Source organism: Sorex araneus, chromosome X, assembly GCF_027595985.1.
Source record: "Sorex araneus isolate mSorAra2 chromosome X, mSorAra2.pri, whole genome shotgun sequence".
NCBI classification, from domain to species: Eukaryota; Metazoa; Chordata; class Mammalia; order Eulipotyphla; family Soricidae; genus Sorex; species Sorex araneus.
The window spans coordinates 208663667-208689847 of NC_073313.1; the positions used below are offsets into that span (position 1 = coordinate 208663667).

At 38.6% G+C, this 26181-nt stretch overlaps 1 protein-coding gene across 7 annotated transcripts in view; it reads right to left on the reverse strand.

Moving 5' to 3' along the window:
- CHN1 (chimerin 1) overlaps positions 1–26181 on the reverse strand; it is a 188268-nt gene that overhangs the window by 66837 nt on the left and 95250 nt on the right. For 6 of the 7 annotated variants that reach the window (XM_055120292.1, XM_055120291.1, XM_055120296.1 and 3 more), the window contains one exon: positions 24148–24436. In XM_055120292.1, coding sequence (XP_054976267.1) covers positions 24148–24436 — 289 coding nt within the window. Of the gene's footprint in view, positions 1–21985; positions 22010–24147; positions 24437–26181 lie in introns of those variants that run through there. The other variant, XM_055120297.1, reaches the window with a different exon arrangement.

Consider the following 26181-nt stretch of genomic DNA (forward strand, 5'->3'; position numbering starts at 1 on the left):
TACACCATGGGAAGCTTGCAAGGCTGTCCCATGTGGGCAGGAAACTCTCAGAAGATTGCAAGCTTCTCCCAGAGGGAGAAGCAGGCCAAAGATATCGAGCGGCCGTGAGAGCTTGCTTAAATTTTAAGTCTCTCTCTGGATGTTGGCCGTTGATGGGATTACACACACCTGGGTTCCTCTGCCGGTACCTTCATGAATGAGGCCTGTCCGAACGTGTGGAGAGGGACCTCCAGCATGGCTGTAGCTAGGTTCCGGTGGTCTTCGGCCGCCAGGAGCTCTGCTCGGGGTAGGGAGGGAAGCTGGAGCCCATCCCTTCTGAGGGGCCCCAGAATACCATCAATAGCTATAGCTGACATAAATCAAAGTCCTTGGGTCTTCAACAATTTTTCAAAATGTTGTGGGGATTCCACACCTAGCTATGTTACGAGGCCAACAATTCTATACTTGGTAGTATTCAGGTGGTCACGTGCAACCCGAGATCAGGGAGTCACACATGCACGACGTGTTCCACCATTTCCTCATTGGTAATTTTTAAAGTGTTAAGGGGTACATTCTTCATTCTGGTATTTTCTCACATCTCAATCTGGGATAAATACTCTTGGCTTTGTCCCCTCTGAAGAGGCCCATGTTCTCTCCTTATATTTATATATTCCCTGAATAATAATATTTTACTTCACTATTAATATCTTCCTAAAATTCTTCCCTGTGAGGGTTCACAGTTAACCTGGGTAGAGGTTAGGGCTGGCTTTCTGTTTCCTGCAAACAGCAATCCCATGCTCCAGTCTGAGTTCATGATCCCTCAAGAATTGGGTGGTGAGATACACAAATGAACCTCGAACCCGAGCAACTTGCTGCAGAGATGGCCCAGGACTTTGCAATAGGCCTTTCCTGCTGGGCTGCTCCAGACGGGGGCAGGTGCCGTCCCTCCGCCTGCCCTGTAGGAGCTCTGTGGCGGTGCCATTTTCAAGAAGTCAGCAAGAAGCTCCAGGTATGAGTGGCTGTGACAAATCCCAAGCCCCATGGGACAGGGGAGGAGTGGGCCCTTCTCCTTCCCCCCACTCCGATGGGACTCCGAGATGACACCACATCCAACCACAATTTACTTAAGATCTCACAGGGCCATGATCCAGAGACACATAAACAAATCTCGGACCCGAGCAACTTGCTGCAGCGATGTCTTCAGACCCAAATTATTAAAAGTTTAGAATTCCTAGAGTGCACAGCTGCTCTTGCGGCCACGCTACATTATGTTGTGTCCATAACAAACAGTACAAAACACATGGCCTAGCATTGCATTTTCGGCAGGTATGAGTGGTGGTGGGACTGGTCTCTAAATATCGAAGGTAACTGAATTAGAGAAAGAGAGTACTGTGCAAATTGTCTACAACACAGGCACGGGGGAGTGTGGAAGGTGGGGAGGAGAAAGATACTGGGGATTTTGGTGATGGAAAACAGGCACTGGTGAAGGGATGGGTGTTTGATGACTGTATGATCGAAGATCAAATATGAAAATTTTGTTACTGTACGTCACAGTGAATCAATAAAAAAATTAAAAAAAATAATTTGGATGGTTGGACCAGGTCCCATGCTGTGAAGATGGAGTGGAACTCAGGTGCAGCTTGATGGTTGCCACTGGGGCTCGAGGATGCCAGCATCTACCCCAGGCCAGGCCTTGTGGCAGTCCGAATTTACCAGTCTGAATCCCACAAGCACTTTCCCTGGGTGACAGAGATGAGTAAGCAGGAAGACACGAGTACTCTCCTGAGGCCATGAGACAGGCCTGCAGCTCTCTTGCCAGCCTAAAAAAGCTCCAGGAGCTGGACCTTCAACCACGTGCCCCTAAATACTTAAGGGGGTAAAATTCTAGCTGGGGGATATGAAGCAGGCTGGTAGAGAGAGTTGCGCTGGCAGCAGCGTAAAGGGTCGAAGGCTGGTAACCCACAGAGATGCAGAAAGAAAGGCAGCATTAGCCCAGAAGGCCTGAACTGCTGAGAGGAGAAGCTTCAACAAAAACAAGAGACTGTGACAAGAATATAGAAGGCCACCATCAAAAGCCCAAAGCTTTCACCGTTGACAACACCCTAGCAACAGCCTCTTATCTACATTGGAAGCCCCAAGTGGGGACAGTTTGGGGGGAAAAAAACACTATGAAACTAACTTAGCTACGGCAAGCTGGAAATTCCCCATTCTGAAGGTCACCTCATTTCAATTTAGGATGTGCAGTCTTGGCTCTCTCCTCTCTAGAGAAGCCCACATGTTATCTCGCTTGCTTGCTCTCCTGCTCTCTCTATTTCCTAAATAACATAATTTTATTTTAAAAAATTAAGTGTAATAGGTTCCTGAGTCAAAAAATTTTGAGAACCATTAATCTAATCCACTAATTGAAACATTCATTGTGCAAAGGACACACTCATATATATATAGAAAAATAAGTATATTTAGTAACGGATGTCTGGACCCATGTTGATTTCACCAAGTCAAACTTCCATAGAAACCTCATTTATAAAATCTCCTTTAATGATAATGCTGACCTAATTTGAGTTTTTTTTAAAAAAAAAAAACTTCTGATAATTGCGTATAATAGTTCTTCCTTGGGCTGGAGCAATAGCACAGCGGTTGGGCGTTCACCTTTCACGCAGCCGACCCGAGTTCGATTCCTCCGCCCCTCTCGGAGAGCCCGACAAGCTACCGAGAGTATCGAGCCTGAGTGGCAGAGCCTGGCAAGCTACCCACGCGTATTGGATATGCCAAAAACAGTAACAATAAGTCTCTCAATGAGAGACGTTACTGGTGCTCACTCAAACAAATCGATGAGCAACGGGATGACAGTGACAGTTCTTCCTTGGGCTGGAGTTTGCCTTGCACGCGGCTGACCTGGGTTTGATTCCTCCGTTCCTCTTGGAGAACCTGGCAAGCTACCCGTGGCGTATTCAATGTGCCAAAAACAATAACAACAAGTCTCACAATGGAGACGTTACTGGTGCCCACTTGAGCAAACTGATGAACAACAGGACGACAGTGCTACAGTGCAATGTTACTCCTACATTTAAAAAAAAAAAGCTATGAAGATGTTAGTGTTGCTTTTCTTTAGTCTTTAAATTATAACAAATTGTTGATAGTAAGTTTTACATTCAGTTTCTAAAGTATTGATTTAGAAAACACTTCAGCTGTCAAATTTTATTTATTTAAAAAATGAATGGCAACTCAGGTCTTTTGTCAACTTCATAGAGCTAAACAAGCTTCAACTTTGACAATGGTATGCTGATAAGCATTTTGAAGGCTGAACTGATAAAAATTTGAAAATATTATCTTGGATTTAAGTCAACTGTTGAAAATGTGAAAGTGTTGACTTTTCTGAATTACACTACAAATGACATGCCTTATATTATAAACCTTAACTACCAATACATTTCACTAATAGAAAGAGAAACTAATTTTGTTCTTGGTTTAGGGACATACCTGACATTACTGAGGAGTAGTGGGGGACATAACGTGGAGCCCAGGTCCAAACACAGGCCTCTCACATGTAAAGCATGCACTGAGCCTATTGAGGTTTCTTCCCTCCAATAAAGATTACAGCATCTAGCCATGGTTCATTTGTAAACACTTTAAAATTATTCATATTTTATTCATTAAGCATATTAACAAACTACACACTACATTATTGACAACTTTATGTATTTGTGTATAATTTATATATACTAACTATTGTTTCTGTTGCTGTTCTTGTAAAGGGAGTAAGGCTCTTAGGGTTTGTACATTTCGTTTGTATTTAAAGAAGTGAAGGAATCATTTGCATAAGCAACCCTTAGAGAATCAAGATACCCTGTCTATACATTTTCATATAATAAATTATATTTTGCATCATTTTTATATTAAAATTCAGTGATCATAAGGTTTCTTATTCTGCAAGTGGGAATGTGTTTATTCGTCTAACATATGATAAAAGTTGACTTTCAAAACTGAACGTAAAAGTTGCAACTCTGGGACCACCTCCCACAGGTGCCGCCATGTTGACTCACCTACCAGCCCTGCTCTATGACTAAACCTTGGAGGAGATGCAAGCCAAGCAGATAAAATCCATGGGCATACCAGTCTCCCAGCTGAAAGCTCTGGGTGCCCTCAGCAAGGGGGAGGGGCTGGGCCGAGTACCCGACCTGCTGAAGTCCTGGCAGCCACAGCCACTCCCCACCCCTGCAGCCATCCCAATGGTTTAACTCCACCTCTTCACTAAGAATCTCTTCAGAGACACCAAACCATGAAAACTAGATAGTCATGTGTTCAGGCTGAGAACTCTGGAGTCTTCTAGGCGTATGGGGGAGTGGCCTTTTCCCATGTCTCCTCATACTCTGGCTTGGGGCTTTAGCTATAATGGATACAGAGAATTCATGACTCACATTGGAATACACTCTGGTACTTTCCACCACTATTCCCAATCCTCCCAGAACAGAATGAGGCCATAAACTATGCAGAATTCCACATAGAGTCAGATGAAAAGGTTTTTTTTTTTGAGCCTTCATTTGCTTAGAGAAAACCTCTAGATCACAAAAGAACCTATTCTAGTCAGAGTACATTGAAATCAATTATAAAATTAATATGCAAATGAGTTCATCTTTTCTTTAAAGACGCTAGAGCGAGTTCATGGTTCTGCATATATTAACATTTCCCCTCAATCATGCACATTCCAATAGTCCTTGTTTTTCTGAGACAGAAATAATTTTATATAATCCACAGTCACACCTCCTCCTACTCTTACTCCCTCGCCCCCCCCCCCAAGCTCCCAGCCTCCTACATAAGAAAATACAGTTCTTCGCCTGGGACTTAACAGAGAACTTTAGTCTACCGGACCTTGAGTGAGATGTGCCTACATGTCTTAAAGGATTTTAAAGAGAAAAACCTAATTGTTTTAATCGTTAATAAAGCTGGGGGTAGGGGCTGGAGCAATAGTACAGTGGGTAGGGCATTTATCTTACAGGCAACCGCCTCAGGTTTGATTCCTGGCATCTCATATGGTCCCCCCAGCACTCCCAAGAGTAATTCCTGAGTGCAGAGACAGAAGTAGTCCCTGAGCACTGCCAGGTGTGAAGATTCCCCAAAAAGAGCCCCCCAAAATGGGGGGCAGAGCAGTAGGAGGAGGCTCAGCGACTAACGCACCTGCCTTGTAAGCTGGAGGTTGTGATTTCAATCACTGACGCCATGTGTATGTGCGGAGTATGATGCTGGCAGCTCTGTTGTCTGATCCTCTGGGGAAAAGTGATTTACTGCTGCACTCCAGACATGTGTGTAAGCACACCAAGTAAATGGTGCAACCATTGTTGATGGAGACAAGATGTGTGAGCCCCACAACCAGGAGTGCAAGCACCCAGCAAGCATGTGTGCAAGCACCACAATTAAAGGAATCTAACCATAACCAAACAAGCCAGTGCCAGAAATTGTCACCACCACAACAGGAGGAGAGGAAGTGGGGGGAGATGGGGAGATGCTATACAGGTGATCCACAGGGAATTCTGAAATCACACAATGAACACCAAGAAAGGTGCTTTCCCACCCTGTCTGGGAAGGCAAAACAGAAATGGCAGTGTTTCTCATAGTGCAACCTCATGCTATATGGTAGAATTTTCACTCTATTTCCCCCTCAACCGAGCTATGAATGACACTAGCTGGGGATACCATTCAAGGAGGCACAGCCAGGGTGATCAGTAAAGAGCTCTGGCTTCCTTCAGGGCAGTGGGCTGCTTCTGGCTCAAGACCCCAACCCCAGCCCATGGGAACTCTTCCTTCTTAAACCTCAGAGTCTTCTCCTGTGCTCCACATCTGCAGATCCGCAGCCCAGAGGAACAGACTAAAAGATGAAGGGTGTACAATGACAGAATGAAAACCATCAACAAGTCAGAGTTCCCTACAATCACTAGTATATAATAATAATTCATTTGTCACATATTTTCCCTATAATCAAACAATCACCCGAGAGAATCCAAGGGAAACAGCCCAAGGCGCTGAAGCACATGCTCTAATGCAGAGGCCTCGAGTTTAATCTCTGGAAGCTTTTGTTCCCCCCTTAGCACTGTCAGACCCTAGAATCACCATGTCATTGGTCTGAGCACTGAACTTTCAGACATACATGGTTGGAATGAGGATTAAATCTAAAGTCAAGGATAAGGATGGTAGGGATTTATTGTAACTATGGTTCCCAAAATTAAAAAAAATAATTAAAAAATTTCATTTGAACCTGGAGCAAAAATACAGCAAGTAGAGTATTTTGCCTTGTACATGGCTGATCCAGGTTTGATCCCTAGCATCCCATATGCTCCTCTCAGCACTGCCAGGAGTAATTCCTGAGAGACCCCTGATCATCGCTAAAATTAATTTTTTTAAAAAAGGATGGCAGGTACTTTAAAATAGTAAGATGATGTGTTTAAAATAGAGAAAGGTGGTGGTTAGTAGTACTCTATGCAGGAAAAACTAAAGCACTAAATAGGACATCATCTGTCATATTGACACAAACATTTTCTTGGGGCTGGAGCAATAGCACAGCAGGTAGGGTGTTTGCCTTGCATGTGGCCAACCCCAATTTGATTCCCAGCATCCAATATGGTCCCCTGAGCACTGGCAGGAGTAATTCCTTGAGTGCATGAGCCAGGAGTAACCTCTGTGCATTGCCGGGAGTGACCCCCCCCAAAAAAAAACAATGTTTTTTATTGTCCTGTCAGACAAAGGTATCTAATCAATATAGGGCTGGAGAGTATGAGAGACCTTTCTGGAGTAATGAAGTCTCCTTTGTTTAAATAGCAGTGTTATTGCACAGGTGTAAACATCAGTCCAAGTTCATCAAAGTATGCATGCGACCCTGTGCGTTTTACTGTCTGCAAATTGCTATCAGTATAATTGGCTTATAAAACTTCTTAGAAAAATGAGCCTATAAAAGAGGCATGAGGGGCTGGAGCAATAGCACAGCGGGTAGGGCATTTGCCTTACACGCGGCCGACCTGGGTTTTATTCCCAGCATCCCATATGGTCCCCCGAGCACTGCCAGGAGTGATTTCTGAGTGCATGAGCCAGGAGTAACCCCTGTGCATTGCCAGGTGTGACCTGAAAACCAAAAAAAAAAAAAAAAAAAAAAGAGGCATGAGCTGGGGCTGGAGAAACGGTTCAGCAGGTAAGTAGTGCACTTGCCTTGCAGCACGTGGTCAACCCAAGTTCAATGTCCAGGCATCCCATATCATCCATTGAGCCCTACCCTACTCAAAGTCAGGAGTAAGGCCTGAGCACTGCTGGGTGTGACCACTGCACTGCCCCCCACAAAACACACATATCCCATAGAAAAAGAGAGATTAGCTCATTTGCAGAATCTTACCATCACAATATTTTTAAATGAATTTTCTTTTTCTTTTTTTTTTGTGAAGTAAATAGATTTTATTTAGAGGTTTCTGAGGGAAGGAGGAAGGGATAAGTGGAAAAGAAAAAACAGTAGGAGTAACGCGCTCAAGAAAGAACTCGGGCTTCTCCAAGGGTGGAGGAAGCTCTACACACATCTTAGCACTGGACACGAAAGCATGAAAGTACACATCTCAAGATGCAGGCGATAAATGAATTTTCTTAAGTGGTAGGGGACTTCAGTTTTTTCCTTGTTATGAACATGGGCATAAGCGAAGTCATTCTAAAGTAACTAAGCAAAATATACCCATAATAGGGATCCATTGCTGTTGAGTGGGCGAAATGAAGGGAGGCATAAATCTCTTGAGAATTGTTAAACAATCTGCAGCTTGCATAAAAGCTTATTTGGGAGGATAATTTGACAGAAAAATTGACATTTTGTGAAACATCTCTAGCATATAAGTATAAGCTACAGAAACAGACATCATCAAGGAAAATATTCACATTGAATGAAATACAGAATGTAACCATAACCATGGGAAGGTCATCGACAAACCTGTAACATTTAGTGAATTGTTAATAAATGGACTCAAGAGCTAAGGAAAAAGAGGATATCAAGGCTGACTCATTCAAGTTACTGAACAAACCACACAGTGAAAATAATGTAACAGTGCACTTGAAAAAGAGATGTACAAACAAGGACAGATGTTATTGATGCCTATAGTTCTGGCTAAGAGAATGTAGTCATTGCAATATAATGCTCAGGTCTGAGCATTTTTGATCAGGTAACGTAATATGATGGAAAACTAAGAAGAGTTTAGAACTAACTTATGAGGTCATATAAAAAACATTCTCATAATTTAAGTGAAGGCATGGGATATGGCTCCAAATTCTCAGTCTGTGGGAAGTCTTAATATTTTGGGAAAGAAAAATGATTCAAACACAAAGGGGAAACTGAACAAAACAGAGACTGTGAGATGAAAATGAAATGCTTTCATCATTGAGCATAAGATCTAGGGGCTGGGCTGGGGAGGTCGCTCAGTCTTAGAGGACTTGCCTTGCATGTGTGAGGCCCCGGGTCTGATCCCTGGAACTGCCGAAAAATTTATGTGTGTGTATATGTATGTATGTATGTATTTGTGTATCTATATATGTGTGTATATATGTGTATATGTATGTGTGTGGTGTGTGTAAAAAAGCAGGGCTTCTTAAACTTTTTCTACTAGTGGCCCATTTTACCTAAAAAATATTTGTGATCTTAGTATATAAGTATATAAAATAGGCATACAATGAAACATTTATGAGTAACTATAAATTTATTTTGAAGTAAACTTCAAACTTCAACCTAACATTTTTCAGGATCCTCACATGCATTTAGATGACCTTATAAGAAGTAACAATTTGCAGTTTAAGAAGGCAGGATCAAAATTATGGATTAAATAAAACTGGATCACTGATTTATTCGGGATTGTGCACAAAATTTGTAAGCAACATGAGAAGGCCAGATTATTGCCTTAGAATCCCAACTTGCACTGGACCCCACAATTGCTGTTACCTCCTAACGCTGCCAGATTTGATCTCTGTTTCACAGAGTTAAATATATGAGGCTCTTGCCACCAAAGATTATTTCCCCACCAAATGCTTAAGATTTCAAAGCAGTAACTGGCAAAGAATTTCCAACAATTTCCTATTCTCACCCTTATACCAATAATTTAAAAGTTACATTATTTGCTTAATTGGCCCTTATACAAAAATCTTCCAAAATTGCAGCTGGATTAGAATTTTAGAGTTCGGTCTTCTGTTGGCCTGATTTGTTTGTTGCAGAGAAACTGTTATTTATTTTCCATCTTCCTCTTTCCATCTGATTGAAAAGCTTTCAATTACTAATCCTTTTTATGAGTGATAGCACTGAAAGGCATATGAGACCCATACAAATAATATCGTGGGTTTCTTTTACTTTTATCATTATGAGACTCTCTGGTGGAGAAAAGATTGCTCCTAACACAACAAGTGGCCGCCATGAGCTTGGAGACAACCTTCTGTCATCCTGGCTTCTCAATACATACCCCTGAAGACACACAACAGCCACCCACCTTCCACAAACCATTTTGTACCATAAAGACCATTTCTGTGTATTCTATATGCCATATCTATGGAATAAGAAATGGCCCTACTGAAATAAAACATCTTGCATATTCTGAATTCACGGAGAGGAAAAAATAGAGTCTCAAATCAAGTTTAATTACTTTACTTTTCTTTCTCACCCTCAGAACTAATGTACATTAATGGCTTTGGATTTGGCTGGATTTATAAAATATGCTCATTTATCTGTTCCTTTATTCAACAACCGTTTACATAAAACTCAAGGTGCTAAATCAGAAGTAAACACTGAGGGAATAAGGTCTTGAAACAGCAATGAAATATTGGAATATCCTTAATTTCTGATCCATGACTCCAAAATATTAACATTATTCTCTATAAAATTTTTGTGACTTTTTGGCTTTTCTGGCAGTAAATGCAAGTAAGAGTTAAGTTAAACTTAACATTTATTGCTCTTTTATAATAACTAAACAGATGACATGGTCAGCTTGGCTTCTGCTATCAAGATATCTTAGAGATGAATAAAGTTTAAAAAGCCATGTAAATGTAACTTACTTGAAGCAGGGATTATATCTTTTATGCTTTCCAGAGCCTAGACTTGACATGCTTCTGAACTAAGAAGACAAGAATGCCCATTCTTCCCACTTCATTCAACATTGTATTGAAAGTCCTACCCAAAGCAATCAGACAAGAATATGAAAAGCTATAATCAAATAGGTAAGGAAGAAATAAAACTGTCACTAATTGCTAATGACATGATGTAATGAAGAGAAACTTAAAAATACTTCACCAAAAGAATAAAACAAAAGTAGAGAATAAATGAATACTAGAAAGTTGCAAGATACAATGTATATATACATATATTTGCATTTCTTTAACAGAAGACTATCAGAAAGAATAAATAAACAATCAAAGTTGATACATTGGATTAGTGGAGGGATAGTAGCACTCTGGTGGTGGGCATGGTGTTAGAATATTGTATGCCTGAAACACAACTAATAATAGTATTGTTAATCATAGTCCCCAAATAAAAACTGAAGAATAAAAGGACAAAAATATCTCCACAACTTCATTAAAAATATTACCTCAGAATAAATTTAAGAAAGTAAAAAATATTAGTGCAGTAAAAAGTATATAGATGAAATAGGTGATACAAATAAATGAAAAGACAACTGGGTAGGATTAATATAGATGAAATGTTTGGATTATCAAAAATCATCTACAAATTAAAAAATGTAAGTTCTCTCAAAATTCCAATGGCATTTTTTTTCACAGAAATAGAACAAGTAATTGTAAAATGTCTATGGAACAATGAAAGACCCCAGACACTCAAGGTATTAATAAGAAAAAGTAAAAATGTTAGAGGAATAACAGGCTCCAATTTCAAACTATATTACAAATATTAGCAACCAAGACTGCATAAAAAACTGCATGAAGGGCCAGGAATAAAGTATAAAGGACATGGTACGTGGTGTGGGTTTGATTCCCAAGACCACACAACCTCCCAAGTACTGCTGTTTGTGGCTCTGGAGGCATCTGAGCACTGTCAGGGAACTTGTGACCATTGGGTCCCTATATCACAGACTCTGAGCAGGTCCCCTCTATCACATACTTGGGCATGAGCACTGGACCATGTAGCTCCCATTGGCCATACATTGCTGAGAGAGGCTTCCAGGCTTTCTAAGCAATAACACCACCACCTCTCCCCTCAAAAAAAACTTACATTAAAAAAAAAGACATGACCAATAAAACAGGGGTCAGAAATAAACCATATATATACATATATATACACACATATATATACACACAAGCTAATTTATGACATACATATGTCATAAATATACACTTATATATGTGTGTATATACACACACACATATATATATATACACAAGCTAATTTATGACATAAGAACCAAGAATATGCAATGAAGAAAAAACAGTATCCTCAATAAATGGTGCTAGGAAAGAAAAGGGGACAGTCACATGCAAAAAAATGATACCATACATTCTTTTCATTGTAGCACTGTCGTCCCATTGTTCATCGATTTACTTGAGCAGCCACCAGTAATGTCCCCATTGTGAGACTTCTTGTTACTGTTTTTAGCATATTGAATACGCCACAGGTAGCTTGCCAGGCTCTGCCATTTGCCGAGCTCTCCGAGAAGGACGAAGGAGAAATCGAATCCAGGTCGGCCGCGTGCAAGGCAAACGCCCTACCTGCTGTGATATCGCTCCAGTCCACAGTCTTACATTATACACAAAAATTAATTAAAAATGAATCAAAGACTTGCATTTCGGACCTGAAACTTAAGACTCATAAAAAAAAGAAACACAGGCCGTACACTCCCTGACCTCAGTTTTGGTGGCTTTTGGATAGAACTACAAGAACAAAAATGAAAAGTGAGGTTACATAAAACTGAGAAGCTTATGCATAAAAATGGAAAGACAATCTACTTGGTGGGAGAAAATATCAGCAAATAACTTATCTGATAAATATATAAAGAACATATGAAACTCATTAATAATAAAAAATTGCCCAAAAATCCAATTAAAAAATTGGTGAGAATTGAAGAGACAACTTTCCAACAAAGACATAAAAATTATCAACAGGTACCTGGAAAGGTACTTTGCCTCACTAATCATCAGAGAAATGGAAATCAAAAGCACAATGAGGTATCACTTCAAACATTTAAAATACCTATCATCAAAAAGACAAGAAGTAATTAACAAGTGTTGGTGAGGATTTTGAGCTTCTAAGTGTAGATGGTAATGTAAATTGGTTTAGATACTATGAAACTAATATGGAGATTTCTCAAAAACATATTCAACTACAGGATCCAGCAACTGTATCTCTGGTTATTTAAGCAAAAGAAACAGAATAACTATTTTAAAACCATATTGCACCCCCAAGTTCATTGTGACATTATTCACAATACCCAAGACATGAAAACAACCTAAGGATTATCTGACCATAAGAAAAAACAAAGGAGCTGGAGCAATAGCACAGCGAGTTGTTCAATTCCCAACATCCCATATGGTCCCCTGAGTACTGCCAGGAGTAATTCCTGAGTGCAGAGCCAGGAGTAACCCCTGTGCATCACCAGGTGTGACCCAAAAAGGAAAAAAATTAAATTTAAAAAAAGACAAAAGAAGAAAGAAAGTTTTGCCAACTGTGAAATGATCCTGGAGGACCATGTCAACTAATATATTGAATACCTGAAACTAATCACTTATATATTGCTCATACCTCAAAAAGAAATAAACAACAAAAATATAAAAATGTAAATTATTTGAGGTGGAGCTTATATCTTATATACTTCTTCCTTCCAGAGAAGAACCTGTTTCCACACAAATAGGAGGCATGCAATTTTTACGGAATTATATGTAATTAATTAGTTCACAAGATTAAAAGAAAAACATTTCTGTCATGTTCTTAACTTGTTAAGTTCCAAGATAACTGAGTAACCAGAAGAATTTGTTTATACAAACAGATCATGAAAGACTATTTAGAAAATAAAGTGTGATGATAATTAAGGCAACGGAAAGAGAGAGTTTATTCAGCTGGTGATAAGTGAATTGGAGACAGGAAATTTGAAGGGCCCGAACAGACTCAATATGGTTCATTAAGAGTTCATTCACAGGCAGAGAAGCAGAGGGTCTTACGTGTCCTACACTGAAGAACAGTCAAAATATTGGCCAATATTAAAATAAAAAATTATATTTCAACCTTAAAAGCCATTTAGTACCATATTGGGCAAAAGAATACATGCCTCACAAAACCCACAGGTGGTGAATGCCCATAACCACCTGTGAGTGCAAGGGATTCCATAGTCCTCAATTTAGAGTTGGGGACAGACTGATCATCCAAAATGGGTACAGGCATATTCAAGATGCATGTAGGTTTGATTTCTTCATTCTTCCCCTTTCTTCTTTTCCTCCCACCTTCCCTTTCAATTCTTTTGGTTTCTTAGGAAGGATGTTGATGGAGAAAGCAACTCCCCACTGCCAGACATTCTTTATGATAATTATAGTCTTCTCAAAAATTGCTAAATGCTTTTAATGTAAGTAAATGGCCCTTGATATATCTGGAAAACTTGAACAAGTCACAGCGAGATGTGAAGATGTAAATTTGACTTGAGGAAAGAGAGATGGGGGACAGATGAAGGCAGGGCTGTAAAGGAAATGAACAAAAGGAGCACAGTTGGGGAGGAAGAAGAAAGAAGGCCCCAAAGAGTGGGGAAGCACAAAATCAAGAAATCATGGGTTTTTGTAGATTACTTCATGCCACCCACTCCACTGGTATTGTTGCTTTTCCAAAGATTAAGTATGGCCTTCCTGCTGACTTCTGCTTGAAGATCAAATGGGTACAGACAATGTGCTATATTTTTAAAAGTAAAGTGAAAATGCAGAAGAGTTGCTTTGTGGGAGACCATCAGCAGACCAGAGGAAATGAGCTCCTTCCGCTCCCAGAACAGAGATTCCTGTCATTTTATGTAGGTAGGCAAAGAATTTTAGAAGTCATGGCAAATTTTGGAAGGGCAAAGCTTACATTTTAACTTTAAATTTCACAAGGCTTGGGGCTGGAGTGACAGCACAGCGGGTAAGGCATTTGCCTTGCACATGGCTGACCCGGGTTCAATTCCCAGCATCCCATATGGTCCCCCGAGCACCGCCAGGAGTAATTCCTGAGTGCAGAGCCAGGAGTAACCCCTGTGCATCACCAAGTATGACCCAAAAAGCAAAAAAAAAAAAAAAAAATTCACAAGGCTTTTCAACAAGTAAGCAGTTTGGTGATCTATAAAAGGAAGTCCTTAAGTAAATGGAATTTTAATGTAAAAACAAATTTCTTAAGAATATATTAATATAAAACTAGAGAGAAAGTACAGTAGGTAAGATACCTGCCTTGCACATGGCCAACTGGAATTCTATCCCTACCATCCCTTATAGTCCTGCGAGCCCCACCAGGTGAGAACCCTGAGCACAGGGCCAGGAGTAAGCCCTGAACACAGTGGAGTGGGACCCACAAAAAGAATATATTAATAAAGGGAGCAAGAAATGTGAAGTGGAGCAAGGAAAGCATGTTTAACAAATTGTGCTGGCAAAACTGGACAGCTACATGCAAAAAAATGGGCTTAGATCTCCACCTATCATCATGTACAAAAGTCAGATCAAAATGGATTAAAGACCTCAACATCAGACCAGAATCTCTAAGGTACATTGAAGAGAAGGTCAGCAAAACCCTCCAGGACATTGAAGCCAACGGTATCTTCAAAGATGACATGCCACTGGCCAAGCAAGTGAAAACAGAGATAAATAAATGGGACTATCTCAAACTAAGAAGCTTCTGTACCTCAAAAGAAACAGTGACCAAAATACAAAGACAACCTACAGAATGGGAAAGGATATTTACGCAGTACCCATCCGATAAAGGGCTGATATCAAGGATATACAATGCACTGATTGAACTCCACAAGAAGAAAACTGCCGACCCGACCAAAAAATGGGGTGATGAAATGAACAGAAACTTTCCCAAAGAAGAAATCCGAATGGCTGAGAGGCACATGAGAAAATGTTCAACATCACTAATCATCAGGGAGATGCAGATCGAAACAACAATGAGATATTATCTCACACCACGCGAGACTGGCACACATCCCAAAAAACAAAAGCAACCGGTGTTGGCGTGGATGTGGGGAGAAAGGGACTCTCCTTCACTGCTGGTGGGAATGCCGACTGGTTCAGCCCTTTTGGAAAACAATATGGACGATTCTCAAAAAATTAGAAATTGAGCTTCCATTTGACCCAGCAATACTACTCCTGGGAATATATCCCGGAGAGGCAAAAAGGTATAGTAGAAATAACATCTGCATTTCTATGTTCACTGCAGCACTGTTTACAATAGCCAGAATCTGGAAAAAACCAGAGTACCCCCAAACAGATGACTGGTTAAAGAAACGCTGGTACATCTACACAATGAAATACTATGCAGCTGTCAGAAAACATGAAGTCACGAAATTTGCATATAAGTGGATCAACATGGAAAGTATCATGTTGAGTGAAATGAGTCAGAAAAAAGAGACAGACATAGAAAGATTGCACTCATATGTGGAATATAAAGTAGCTGAGAGGTATAAGCTTGCAATGATGCAATTTCTGGCAGAAATTTCTCTGGACTTAGTTACTAAAATATTAAAATACAGAAACTCAATACTGTAAGGCCACTAGTGCGGTCACTCGACCTCATATCTCTTCATTCTCAGCAATGGAAAAAAATTATCAAATGCTTCCCTTTCAGCAGGTCCGACTTTAGGGGAGAGAAACTCCAAACAATAACAGTGAGTTTTTTGTTGAAATATTGAATGTAATCAAAGTAAAGTGAAAGTAAAGTGAAATTTATCAGTTACACAGGCAGGGTGGGGGGCTGGGGAGGTGGGGGGTGGGGGGAGGTATACTGTGATTCTTGGTGGTGGAATATGTGCACTGGTGAAGGGATGGGTGTTCAAGCATTGTATAACTGAGACTTAAACCTGAAAGCTTTGTAACTTTCCACATGGTGATTCAATAAAATAATAAATTTTTTAAAAGAATATTTAATAAACATTATGCTAAGGTATTACATTAATCCCAAATTTTTGGAGGTGAAGATAGCAAAGAGGGAGAGAGACAGATTAATAGAGACAGAAACTGAGAAACAGTATTTATTTAGTTTACTGAAGTTCCATATAACAAATTAATTTTGCATGCCCTTTTCAACACAGGTCATTCTCAAGTGTTATGTAGGCTTATATCTTAAATGACCATAATCAGAAATAGAATAGTTCTCACTAGATTCAGAGTTCTGATTTAGTAAGGCTTTGGAAATTTAAATTGTATACTTCATTTGACAGCTTGCATTAAAAACATTTATGAATACATGAAGTATGAGTTAAAATTTCATTATTAATTAGTAAAATTACTATTGAAACTACTGCGCTGAGTTACAGGTCCAGTATCTACTGAAGTAAACATTACAATCACTACTGGGAAGAAGAAACTATTTGAATACAATTTTCAGATAATTTTTTAAAGTTAACTACTAAAAGTTGGGCTCTCAGCCATTGCAGACTGCTAAAGTTAAGCCATTTTATAAGAGAAAAGCAACGTGCTTCTCAACATGTTGCAACTTCCTGAGTAAATGCCTCTCAACATTTAAAAAAAATTAGATTTTCCTAATTGCTAATTTTAACTAAAGGAGCAATTAAAAAATCATCTATTTCTTCTAGGTTCTCCAATTTAGTGGGATCAAGTTCACAGTTGTCACTGAATAGGCTTTTGCTTTTTGTGGTATGGTATAACTTTTCCTCTTTCACTTCTGATCCCATTCTATCGGGTTCCCTTGATTCTTAATAAGCTGAGCTACACATTTACTAAAGTCTGTCAGTGAATCAGCTCTTAGTGTCACTGATATTTTGCACTGTCTCTCTTATTTCAATTTAGTTTATTTTTAGAATAAAACAACCTTCTGAGACTGAACTGAGATGAAAAAGAAAAACTTGAATAGGTCAATGACAAGTAAATTAAAACAATAATAGTCTCCTCAGAAACAACAACCCAGATCCAGATGGTTTTACTACTGAGTTATACCAAAACATTAAAGATAATCTATCACCTAGTCTTTCAAACTCTTGCAAAAATTTGAAGAAACAGAAATTCCTCTAGATTCTATAGTTAACATTACCCAAATACCAAAAGTAGAGAGATATCACAAAAAAAGGAAAAGTGTACATCAGTAGCCTTGATGAACAAAGAAGCAAAAATCTTCAAGAAAACCTTAACAAACCGAATTTAATAAGATGTTTAAAGGATAGAACATTATGATCAAGTGGGATTTATTACAAGACTGTGAGGATGATTCAACACATGTAAATCAGGGCTGGGGAAATAGTTCAAGTGTTAGAATACACAAATTGTCTGCACAAGGCCCTAAATTAGATCCCTGGCACCACAAACCCCTCCCCCCCAGCACAACCAGGTGTAGCCCTGGTGGCTCTGGAGCACAACAGAGGTGGTTCCTCAGGAAGATGGTAGGGGGGAAGGCCAAAACAGCATATGCAGATCAATTAGTATAATATGCCATTACCAACAAAAGGAAAAATAAATACTGTACAATTATATCAACAGATGCAGGAAAAGCTCTTGTCAAGATTTGCTACCCATTTATGATAAAAAAAAAAACACCTCAACACAACATAGATACTTACCTCAACACAACATAGATACTTTAAAAAATTGGTAAAGATCATGTACAAAAAGTCCACAGCTAGCATCAAAATGGCAGAAACTGAAAGTTTTTTTCTCTCAGACCAGGTAGATAACAATACCCACTCTCATCACTATTATTCAACATAGTGGTGAAAGTTCTAGCCACAGGAATTAAGCAAGAAAAATAAAAGGAACACTAATTGAAAAAGAAATTGAACTATCACTATTTTATTAGTAGATGACATGACAATATAGATACCCTAAAGACCTCATCAAAAAACTATCTGAAACAACACATCAACAGTGGTAGGCAACACAATAAACACACAAAATTCTGTTACATTTATATATGTAATGAGCTAGAAAAGAAATACATCATAAAGATAAATTTCTATAATTTTTCCAAAAAATTAAGTATTGAGGAATCAACTAACAATATGAGTGCAAGACACATCTAAAATACAAGCTACTATTAAAAGAAATATAAAACACAAAGAAATAGAAAAATAATCTGTGTTCATGAATTGACAGAATTGTTAAAATGATGAATCAATCCCAAACACTATACAAATGGAGTCAGTATCAAAATTCCAATGACATTCTTCAATGATACAGAACAAATAGCAAAAATTTTATTGGACCATAAAACTCTCCAAGCAGTCTAAAAAATCCTGAGAAAAAAGAAGACAGTAGAAATCCCAAGCCTTGACCTTAAAACTATATTATAAAGCTATAGTAAAGCAGTATGGTATAGCATTGTATAGCACTGTCATCCTATTGTTCATCAATTGCTCAAGCAGGCACCAGTAACATCTCCATTGTGAGACTTGATGTTACTGTTTTTGGCATATCGAATACGCCATGGTTAGCTTGCCAGGCTCTGCTGTGCAGGCAGGATATTCTGGGTAGCTTGCTGGGCTCTGTGAGAGGGAGAAGGAAACTAACCCGGGTCGGCCACGTGTAAGACAAATGGCCTACCTGCTGTGCTATCACTCCAGTGTGGTATTAAAATAAAAACAGACAGACAGACCAATGGAACAGAACTCAAGGTTCAGAGATAAACACTCAGATATATAGTTAATTTGTGACAAAATATCCAAGAGCATTCCATTGAAAACATCTCTTCAATAAATGGTGTTGTAAAAACTGGATAGGCACATGCAAAAGAATGATACTGCATGATGAACAAAAGGTAACTTAAAATATATCAGAGACTTAGATGTTAGATTTAAATCCCATAATATGCACTAAAAAAAGACAAAATTCTTCATGATGATAATGGCTTTCATGATACATTCAAAGATATATCCAACGGCAAGGCAAGCAAAAGCAAAAAGAAACAGATTAGATTACATAAAACTAAAAAGTTATGCATAAAGGAACACCACTAAAATAAAAAGACTTCCTACCACAATGGTAGCACAGGACAGGGACGAATGAAGATGTTACTGGAGCCCACTTGAACAAATCAATGAGCAACGGGATGACAAGTGATACAAGTGATACCACAACGGTGGAAATAGTTGTACACCATACATCTGACAAAGGGCTAATATCCAAGATATATGAAGAACAAAAATTTAGAAAAATAAAAACACAACCCACTAAAAAATTGGGATTAGAGCTGAATAGACACTACTTCAAAGAGGATATAAAGATGGACAGTGAGCACACATTAGCAGGGATGTGAAGAGGAACTCTTACTCACTGTTTGCATTAATATAAACTGACTTATATGGATATTAGAAAACAAAAAATGAAAAACTAACATGTGATCTGTTAAATCTATCCTGGGTATTTAAAATGGAAAAAACACACCACAAAACCACTAATTCAAAAAGACAGATGCACACCAATGTTCATTAAAGCACTATTTCTAATAACAAAGATCTGAAAAGGACCCAAATGTCCAAGGACAGATGAGTGAATAAAGATGGGGTTTACTTCTGGGAATATATCCCGGAGATGCAAAAAAGTATAGTAGAAATGACATCTGCACTTGTATATTCATTGCAGCACTTTTTACAATAGCCAGAATCTGGAAAAAACCCGAGTGCCTGAGAACAGATGAGTGGCTAAAGAAACTCTGGTACATCTACACAATGGAATACTATGTAGCTGTTAGAAAAGATGAAGTCATGAAATTCGCATATAGATGGATCCACATGGAAAGTATCATGGTAAGCGAAATGAGTCTAAAAGAGAAAGACCAACATAGAAAAATTGCACTCGTTTGTGGGATATAAAGTAACAGAATGGGAGATAAAGATAAGTACTGGGAGGATTACTCCACAGCTTAGAGGCTGGCCTTGCATATTGAGGGAAAAGGCAGTTCAGTTAGGGAAGAGATCACCAAGAAAATGGTGCTAGGAGGATCCGCTCAGGATGGGAGACGCACCGTGAAAGCAGACTATAGACCAAACATGACGGCCACTTAATATTTCCATTGCAAACCACAACACCAAACCAAAGGAGAGAGAGAGAGAGAGAGAGAGAGCAAAAGGGAATGCCCTGCCACAAAGGCAGGGTGGGGTTTGGGGGAACGGGATGGGGATGGTGGGAGGGATGCTGGAACCATTGATGGTGGAAAATGGGCACTGATGGAGGGATGGATACTTGACCATTATGTGACTGAAATGTAAGCACGGAAGTTTGTAAGTCTGTAACTGTACCTCATGGTGATTCACTAATAAAAAAAATAATAAAAAAAGAATATGGGGTTTATATACAGTGGAATACTAACTTCCCCTTAGGGAAGATAAATTTTTGTCTTTTGCTGTAACATAAAAAAATCGAACAGGCTGTGTTAAGTGAATTAAGTCAAAGTGAGAAGGGCAAATGCTTTACAATCTCATTCAGACATGCCATATAAAGAAACCGAGGAAGGGAACAGACAAAGTCCAATAAAAACAAACCCCTGGACTCAGATCATAGAACTAAGTTCACAGGGTGCAGAGGATGGCCTGAAGGGGTCCAGTGGACTGTGGTGGAGGGATAATTCCGCTGTGGTTGTGGGCACGATGCAGTAACACTACCCCTAAGGCATATAAACATTTACACTTATGTAAACTGATACTACTCCATGGAAAAAAATTGTAAAGCAAAGTGATGAATAAGAAAAAAAGACAAAGCTATTACCCAGAAAATATTATCCCCTCCTAAATCACCACCTGATTTCCTAGGAATAACTGAATCTTCACTATTAACTTTCTGTTGGGGGAAATAAAACCTTTGAGGCCACAAAACCATCCTTCTAATCTTCCACAAAAGCTCAGATTGTTAATGTATACCTTAAGGACTGAGAAAATAAACTGGCAATCGTTGTATTTTAATTTTAAAACACAGGAAGACCATAAGAGAGCATCGGAAGGTCTGGAGAGATAGAACAGCAGGTAGGTCACTTGCCTTTCATGCAACGGACCCAGATTCAATCCCTGGCACCACATAAAATCCCCCAAGCTCTGCCAGAAATGATTCCTGAGCACAGACAGGTGTGGCTCCAAAACAAACAAAAATGTGATCACCTGATACAGAATTTCTCAAAGTGCATTTCATGAAAATTATTATACTATTCCGTTTTGAAAAGTGGCAAGGTGAATGAGATACATCGGAGGGCACCGGGAATCAGAATTAAGTCCTAAGTGGAGCTGAGGAAGCACAAAGAAATAGTCCAATTTTAAGAACAAATTTGTATCAAATCTGTTTGAGCACAGAACTCTTTTGAAGTAAATATTCCTTGAAATCCTGCAAATTTAACATTTTGTCTTCGGATGAAGAAACTGGAGTCCTGGCAGCCTTGGGAGTTGTCCCAAGGTCAGTTGTTGGTGGATAAGCTAAAAATTTCACCTTTCAAGCTCCCACTTCAGTGCTCCCTCTAGTACTGTAGTGCTTATCTCCCAGAACACTTACATGCCCTGAAGGATCACAGACTATAATGTAACCACATCTCAGAAATCACCTAATCCGAAGTCCTTTGTTAAAAGTGGGGAAATAGTCTCAGAGAAGTGAAGCAATTTTCCCAAAGAGACACATAAAATCAATTTCTGTGAAAGAACTAGAATGTAGCTCCTAATTCTACCACAAGTCTCCTTCCCACAGCACACAGCAGCATACCAACTCCAGCAAAACCAATCACTCTTGCTTTTGATGAAGTGGAGATACGCACAGGAGGATTTTGTCTTAGCTACTTGGGATCCATTGAAATATTTACTGAACCATGCTGTGTCAGTGGGTATTTGATATCAATTAAACATGATTGTCTTTTACTTACAAATGTCATCCACTGTGACAGGGAATCAATGTTTCAAGCTGTTGAACAGGCCATCATCCCTGTCCTGTTGGATGACACCTGTAAATAAAATAAATCTATTTTTGAGTGAGTAGATTTCAAGCCAAGTAGATTTAAGATGCATGCAGTTTAAAGTAAAATTTTCAGTGATTCCTAGTTGTGCACTGCTTGAAAAAAGGTGCCAGTGCCAGCCCCTTCATTTCTGTGCTGTGACACTGGCCATCAGCACATGAGAAACCAGGTAATTTAACATTCAGGGTTGACAAAAGACATGGGGAACCAAGGATCCTAGAGCTAAAAGTATCCTCCAAGGGTCATCTACCTCAGTCTCTTGCCTCTAAAAATTACTGCCACTTTGTAGAAGGGACAATGTAGGCCCTGTTAAATGAGTAGCCCAGTGTCAAATATCTAAGCATTTGCCTCTTGATATTGCAAAGTACATGCACAGCATATTAGCAAAAGTTACCAATGAGCTGATCAAGTTTGAAAGATTCACATGTTCACATTTTTACAATATTTACAAATACTGACTGGAATATTCCAACACATCTATATAAAATGCAATTGAAGTACTAGATTCTTAAATTCAAGATTACAGAAAAATGTCACAAATGGAAAACAACTAAAAGTGAGAAAAATGAGGACAAGAGAGTAAAAAAGAGTCAGTAAGTATAACGTGCATACAGGATTCCAAATTCTGGTGGTTTCTGACAAATATGAGCATATGAAAAACCATTTCCAACAAATTTTCGACGGTCTATAATTTAAAACGGTGGTTCTCTGTAGCCACAAAACACCACTCTAAGATCTGCCAGAAATGAAAATGTGGGCTGGACAATGAACATTTCCATTGACAGCTGAATTCTGAGGTAACTGGAAGGATTTCACGATGCTGCTTTGAGGTAACATGACTGCCATAGCAACATTATCACCGGAATTCAGACTGAATGCTTACCCCGGACCAAAGCACAATGGAAAAGCCATGTGGTTTTAGAAATACTATCTTACTCAATAAAGCCTCAGAATTTTAATTACAATTTTAAAAAATAAAACATTAAAATACATGAAGCACACTCTACTGACTCACTGCTAGAATCCGTACACAAATCTATCTGCTGACATAACCCAAACTTTTAACTGGTACACATATCTGAAGTTTTAAAACATAGCAACTGGAGATTCTCAAAAATTAAGAATGTATTCATAATTCCCACAGAACACACGAATCTCCCCCAACAAATATGGTATGTATGAAACATCAGAAAAATTCTCTCTCTTTTCTTGAGAAGGAAGAGGAGGCAGTGGATGATGTCCAGAGAAAAAATTATCTAATGCCAAAGGTTCCTAATGTTAACTTTAAACACAGTGCAATTAAAATATGACAAATAAAGATCTTAAATCATCTTTTATCATTAAGAAAAGTAAATATTATTGCTTTGATAATTTCTTAAGAGTTCATGCAAAAAGAAACATTCAAACTGGATCCCAAAGTAGTATAACAGTTATTGGTAGATTGAATTTAATAATACAGATTTAACAAATAAGAATATATATTATTTTGTTAGAAAAAAACTCAAAACAGAATTAAGTCCTAATGCAAATTATTTTTAAGAAAAACAAAGAGCTTTTTGTGTGGGGGTCACACTCTGCTGTGTTCAGGGCCTATTCCTGACTCTGTGCTCAAAAGTCACTCCCTGGAGGATCTTGGGGGACCATATGTGGTGCTGAGGATCAAATCAGGTGCATTCAAGGCAAGTACCTTACCCACTATAGTAGCTCTTCAGCCCTAATGAAGAGATAATTTGATGGATAATGTAGCACCCTCAGTTTTCTATGTAATGCAGTTATCTTTTCTTGATCATTTTTTTTTCCTGACTAACCCTCCCCCACATCAGTATTTTTACTGGGAACTCCCCCCCCCCGCAATATATTTTAACTCCAAACTGATAAAATAGGAATTAATCAGAAGTACAGATACACCTGACATTCTTTAACTAAGAATCAGATATATGCAAATCTCCACACCATAGCAATGAGACATGAGAGAAAACACACATTCTTTTCAAAATCAACTCTTCCAGCAATAAAGGCTTTCTGAGAGGCCCCCAAATAGCAGAATAAAGTCTGGTTTTGTAGTAGCTTACCCTTTTCTCTGACACCCCATCCTGGCCTGTAGAATCGTTCTCATCAAGTGCCTCTTTCGGGACTGGCATATGTTTTTGGTATGCTGGCTCTCTGTTTAAGGTTGTGTATCCTATGTGCTCATAAATGGGGTTTATCGTCATCTTGGCAATATATTCTGCTGCCTTGGTTTCAATATAGAGAGTAATCAATCCATCAGTCACCAGATCGTGGATGGACTCAAAGCGCTTCTCCCCAACAAAGTGTTTTCCATCGTAGTAGAGCCTGAAGTTTCTGGTTTGACTTCCAAATCTGCCTCAATGAAATGGGAAAGATGTTTTTAAGAAAAGTAAGCAAGTGAACGCCTTCTGAAAAAAAATTTCTTTGTGTGTGTCTTCTTAGTTTAAATAAACTGTGGCTAATCTTTGTGAATCGCCTGGAATATAAAAAATTAAACTTTTGAACACAAAGAATGAGTCTGCAACAACTACGGTTAATTTGCCAGAAGCATGCCTACACTAAAAGGAAAATTTTGTTCTTATTTATCTTTCAAAGCCACATCATTTTGCCTGTAGGAAAAAATAAGAAAATAAGCCTAACATTCTAAATAAACTGGTCAACCCCATAATACACAAAATTCCTTTATGAATATATTCTCTGCAAGTTGATCAATAAAAACAGTTAATTGCTTTATATTCCCAAATTCATGTAATTTAAACAGAACGTTTCTTTTAGGTCTCTTCACCTGAGCATGACACCAACAATCATTTAAGTACGGCTGATTCCAGAACCTGAGTCCTAGAGAAGGCTGGATGGCACAGAAACATACTTGCTATTTCTAGTCACGGGTCAAGGACTTGCTCTTCTCTTTTACATAGACATTCTTCTGTGTTAGCTTGATGAATCTGGGCAAGAAACATTTGCAATATATGTAGGGCACATCAGTCATAACTGTAACACATGCTGGATGTCTGTTCCCAGTTTTGAGTCATGTTTTGGTGAGACATATTAAGTACTGGAGATGAAGAGCTTGTTTTTATGATAATTTCAGTATTTTGCTTCCTGCAGCAAATCTTAGAAATGGATCCAACCATTAGTGTCCTTGCAAGAGAAAGGTAAGAAAGTGCACTGAATGGAAAGGAAGTTGACATCACAAGGCACTAAGGGCTGCCTTCTTGAGAACTGTTTAAAAACTAAACAAGTGATGAGGATATATTTAATTTCATTACTCGAGCAAATCAATGAACAATGGGATGACAGTGTGACAGTGCGACTAAGAACACATAAAACAGAGATGAACTGAAATACTAACGTAACCACTGGCTAATGAAGCACTGAAGCAGGGCTTCAAACTAATGCAATATCGCTGTGGTATGTCACATTCCAGGAGAACAGAGCATAGAAACATATTAATTCATTTTTAATATGTCCCAATATGTCTCTGTAGTTCAAATTAAACCCTACTCATTTCATTATTAGCCTACTGTTCTATTCATGCAGCTCCTTCTCCAAAATAAAATTTATCCAACTTTTTGTTTTTTAAAACCAATTAAATTTAAATTTATGCTCAAGTTGACGATCCTCATCATTCCATTTTTCAATCTCCTGTTAAAAATGTATCTCCAAGAAAATTTTCATTAAAGTTGAAATTCTCAGAACATAAAATTCCTACATAATAGAAGTTATATATGAAAGTTTTGTTCAAAAAAAGGGAAAGACATTTTCCTTAATGTACTGCTTTCTATTATTGCTTTACTAATCCATTATTGAAAATAAACACAGAAAGTTACTTTGCAACATGTAGAAGCTCTTACAATAAAAAACACTTATATCATAGGTAAACATTAAGTCCATCATTTACATTCCAACTGTATTCTGACACATTTCAATGTGGGAGTAGACCATTATACTCCTGCCCAGGCTTGTGATTGCAGGCAAACATTTTCACAATGGCTATGACATTAAAAGGAAAAGACTACCCAAATGATGGTGTCAACATTTGTCACTCAACTGTCTTCTGAAATCTTAAAAGGGGAGCACAGGATATGAAGGGAAGA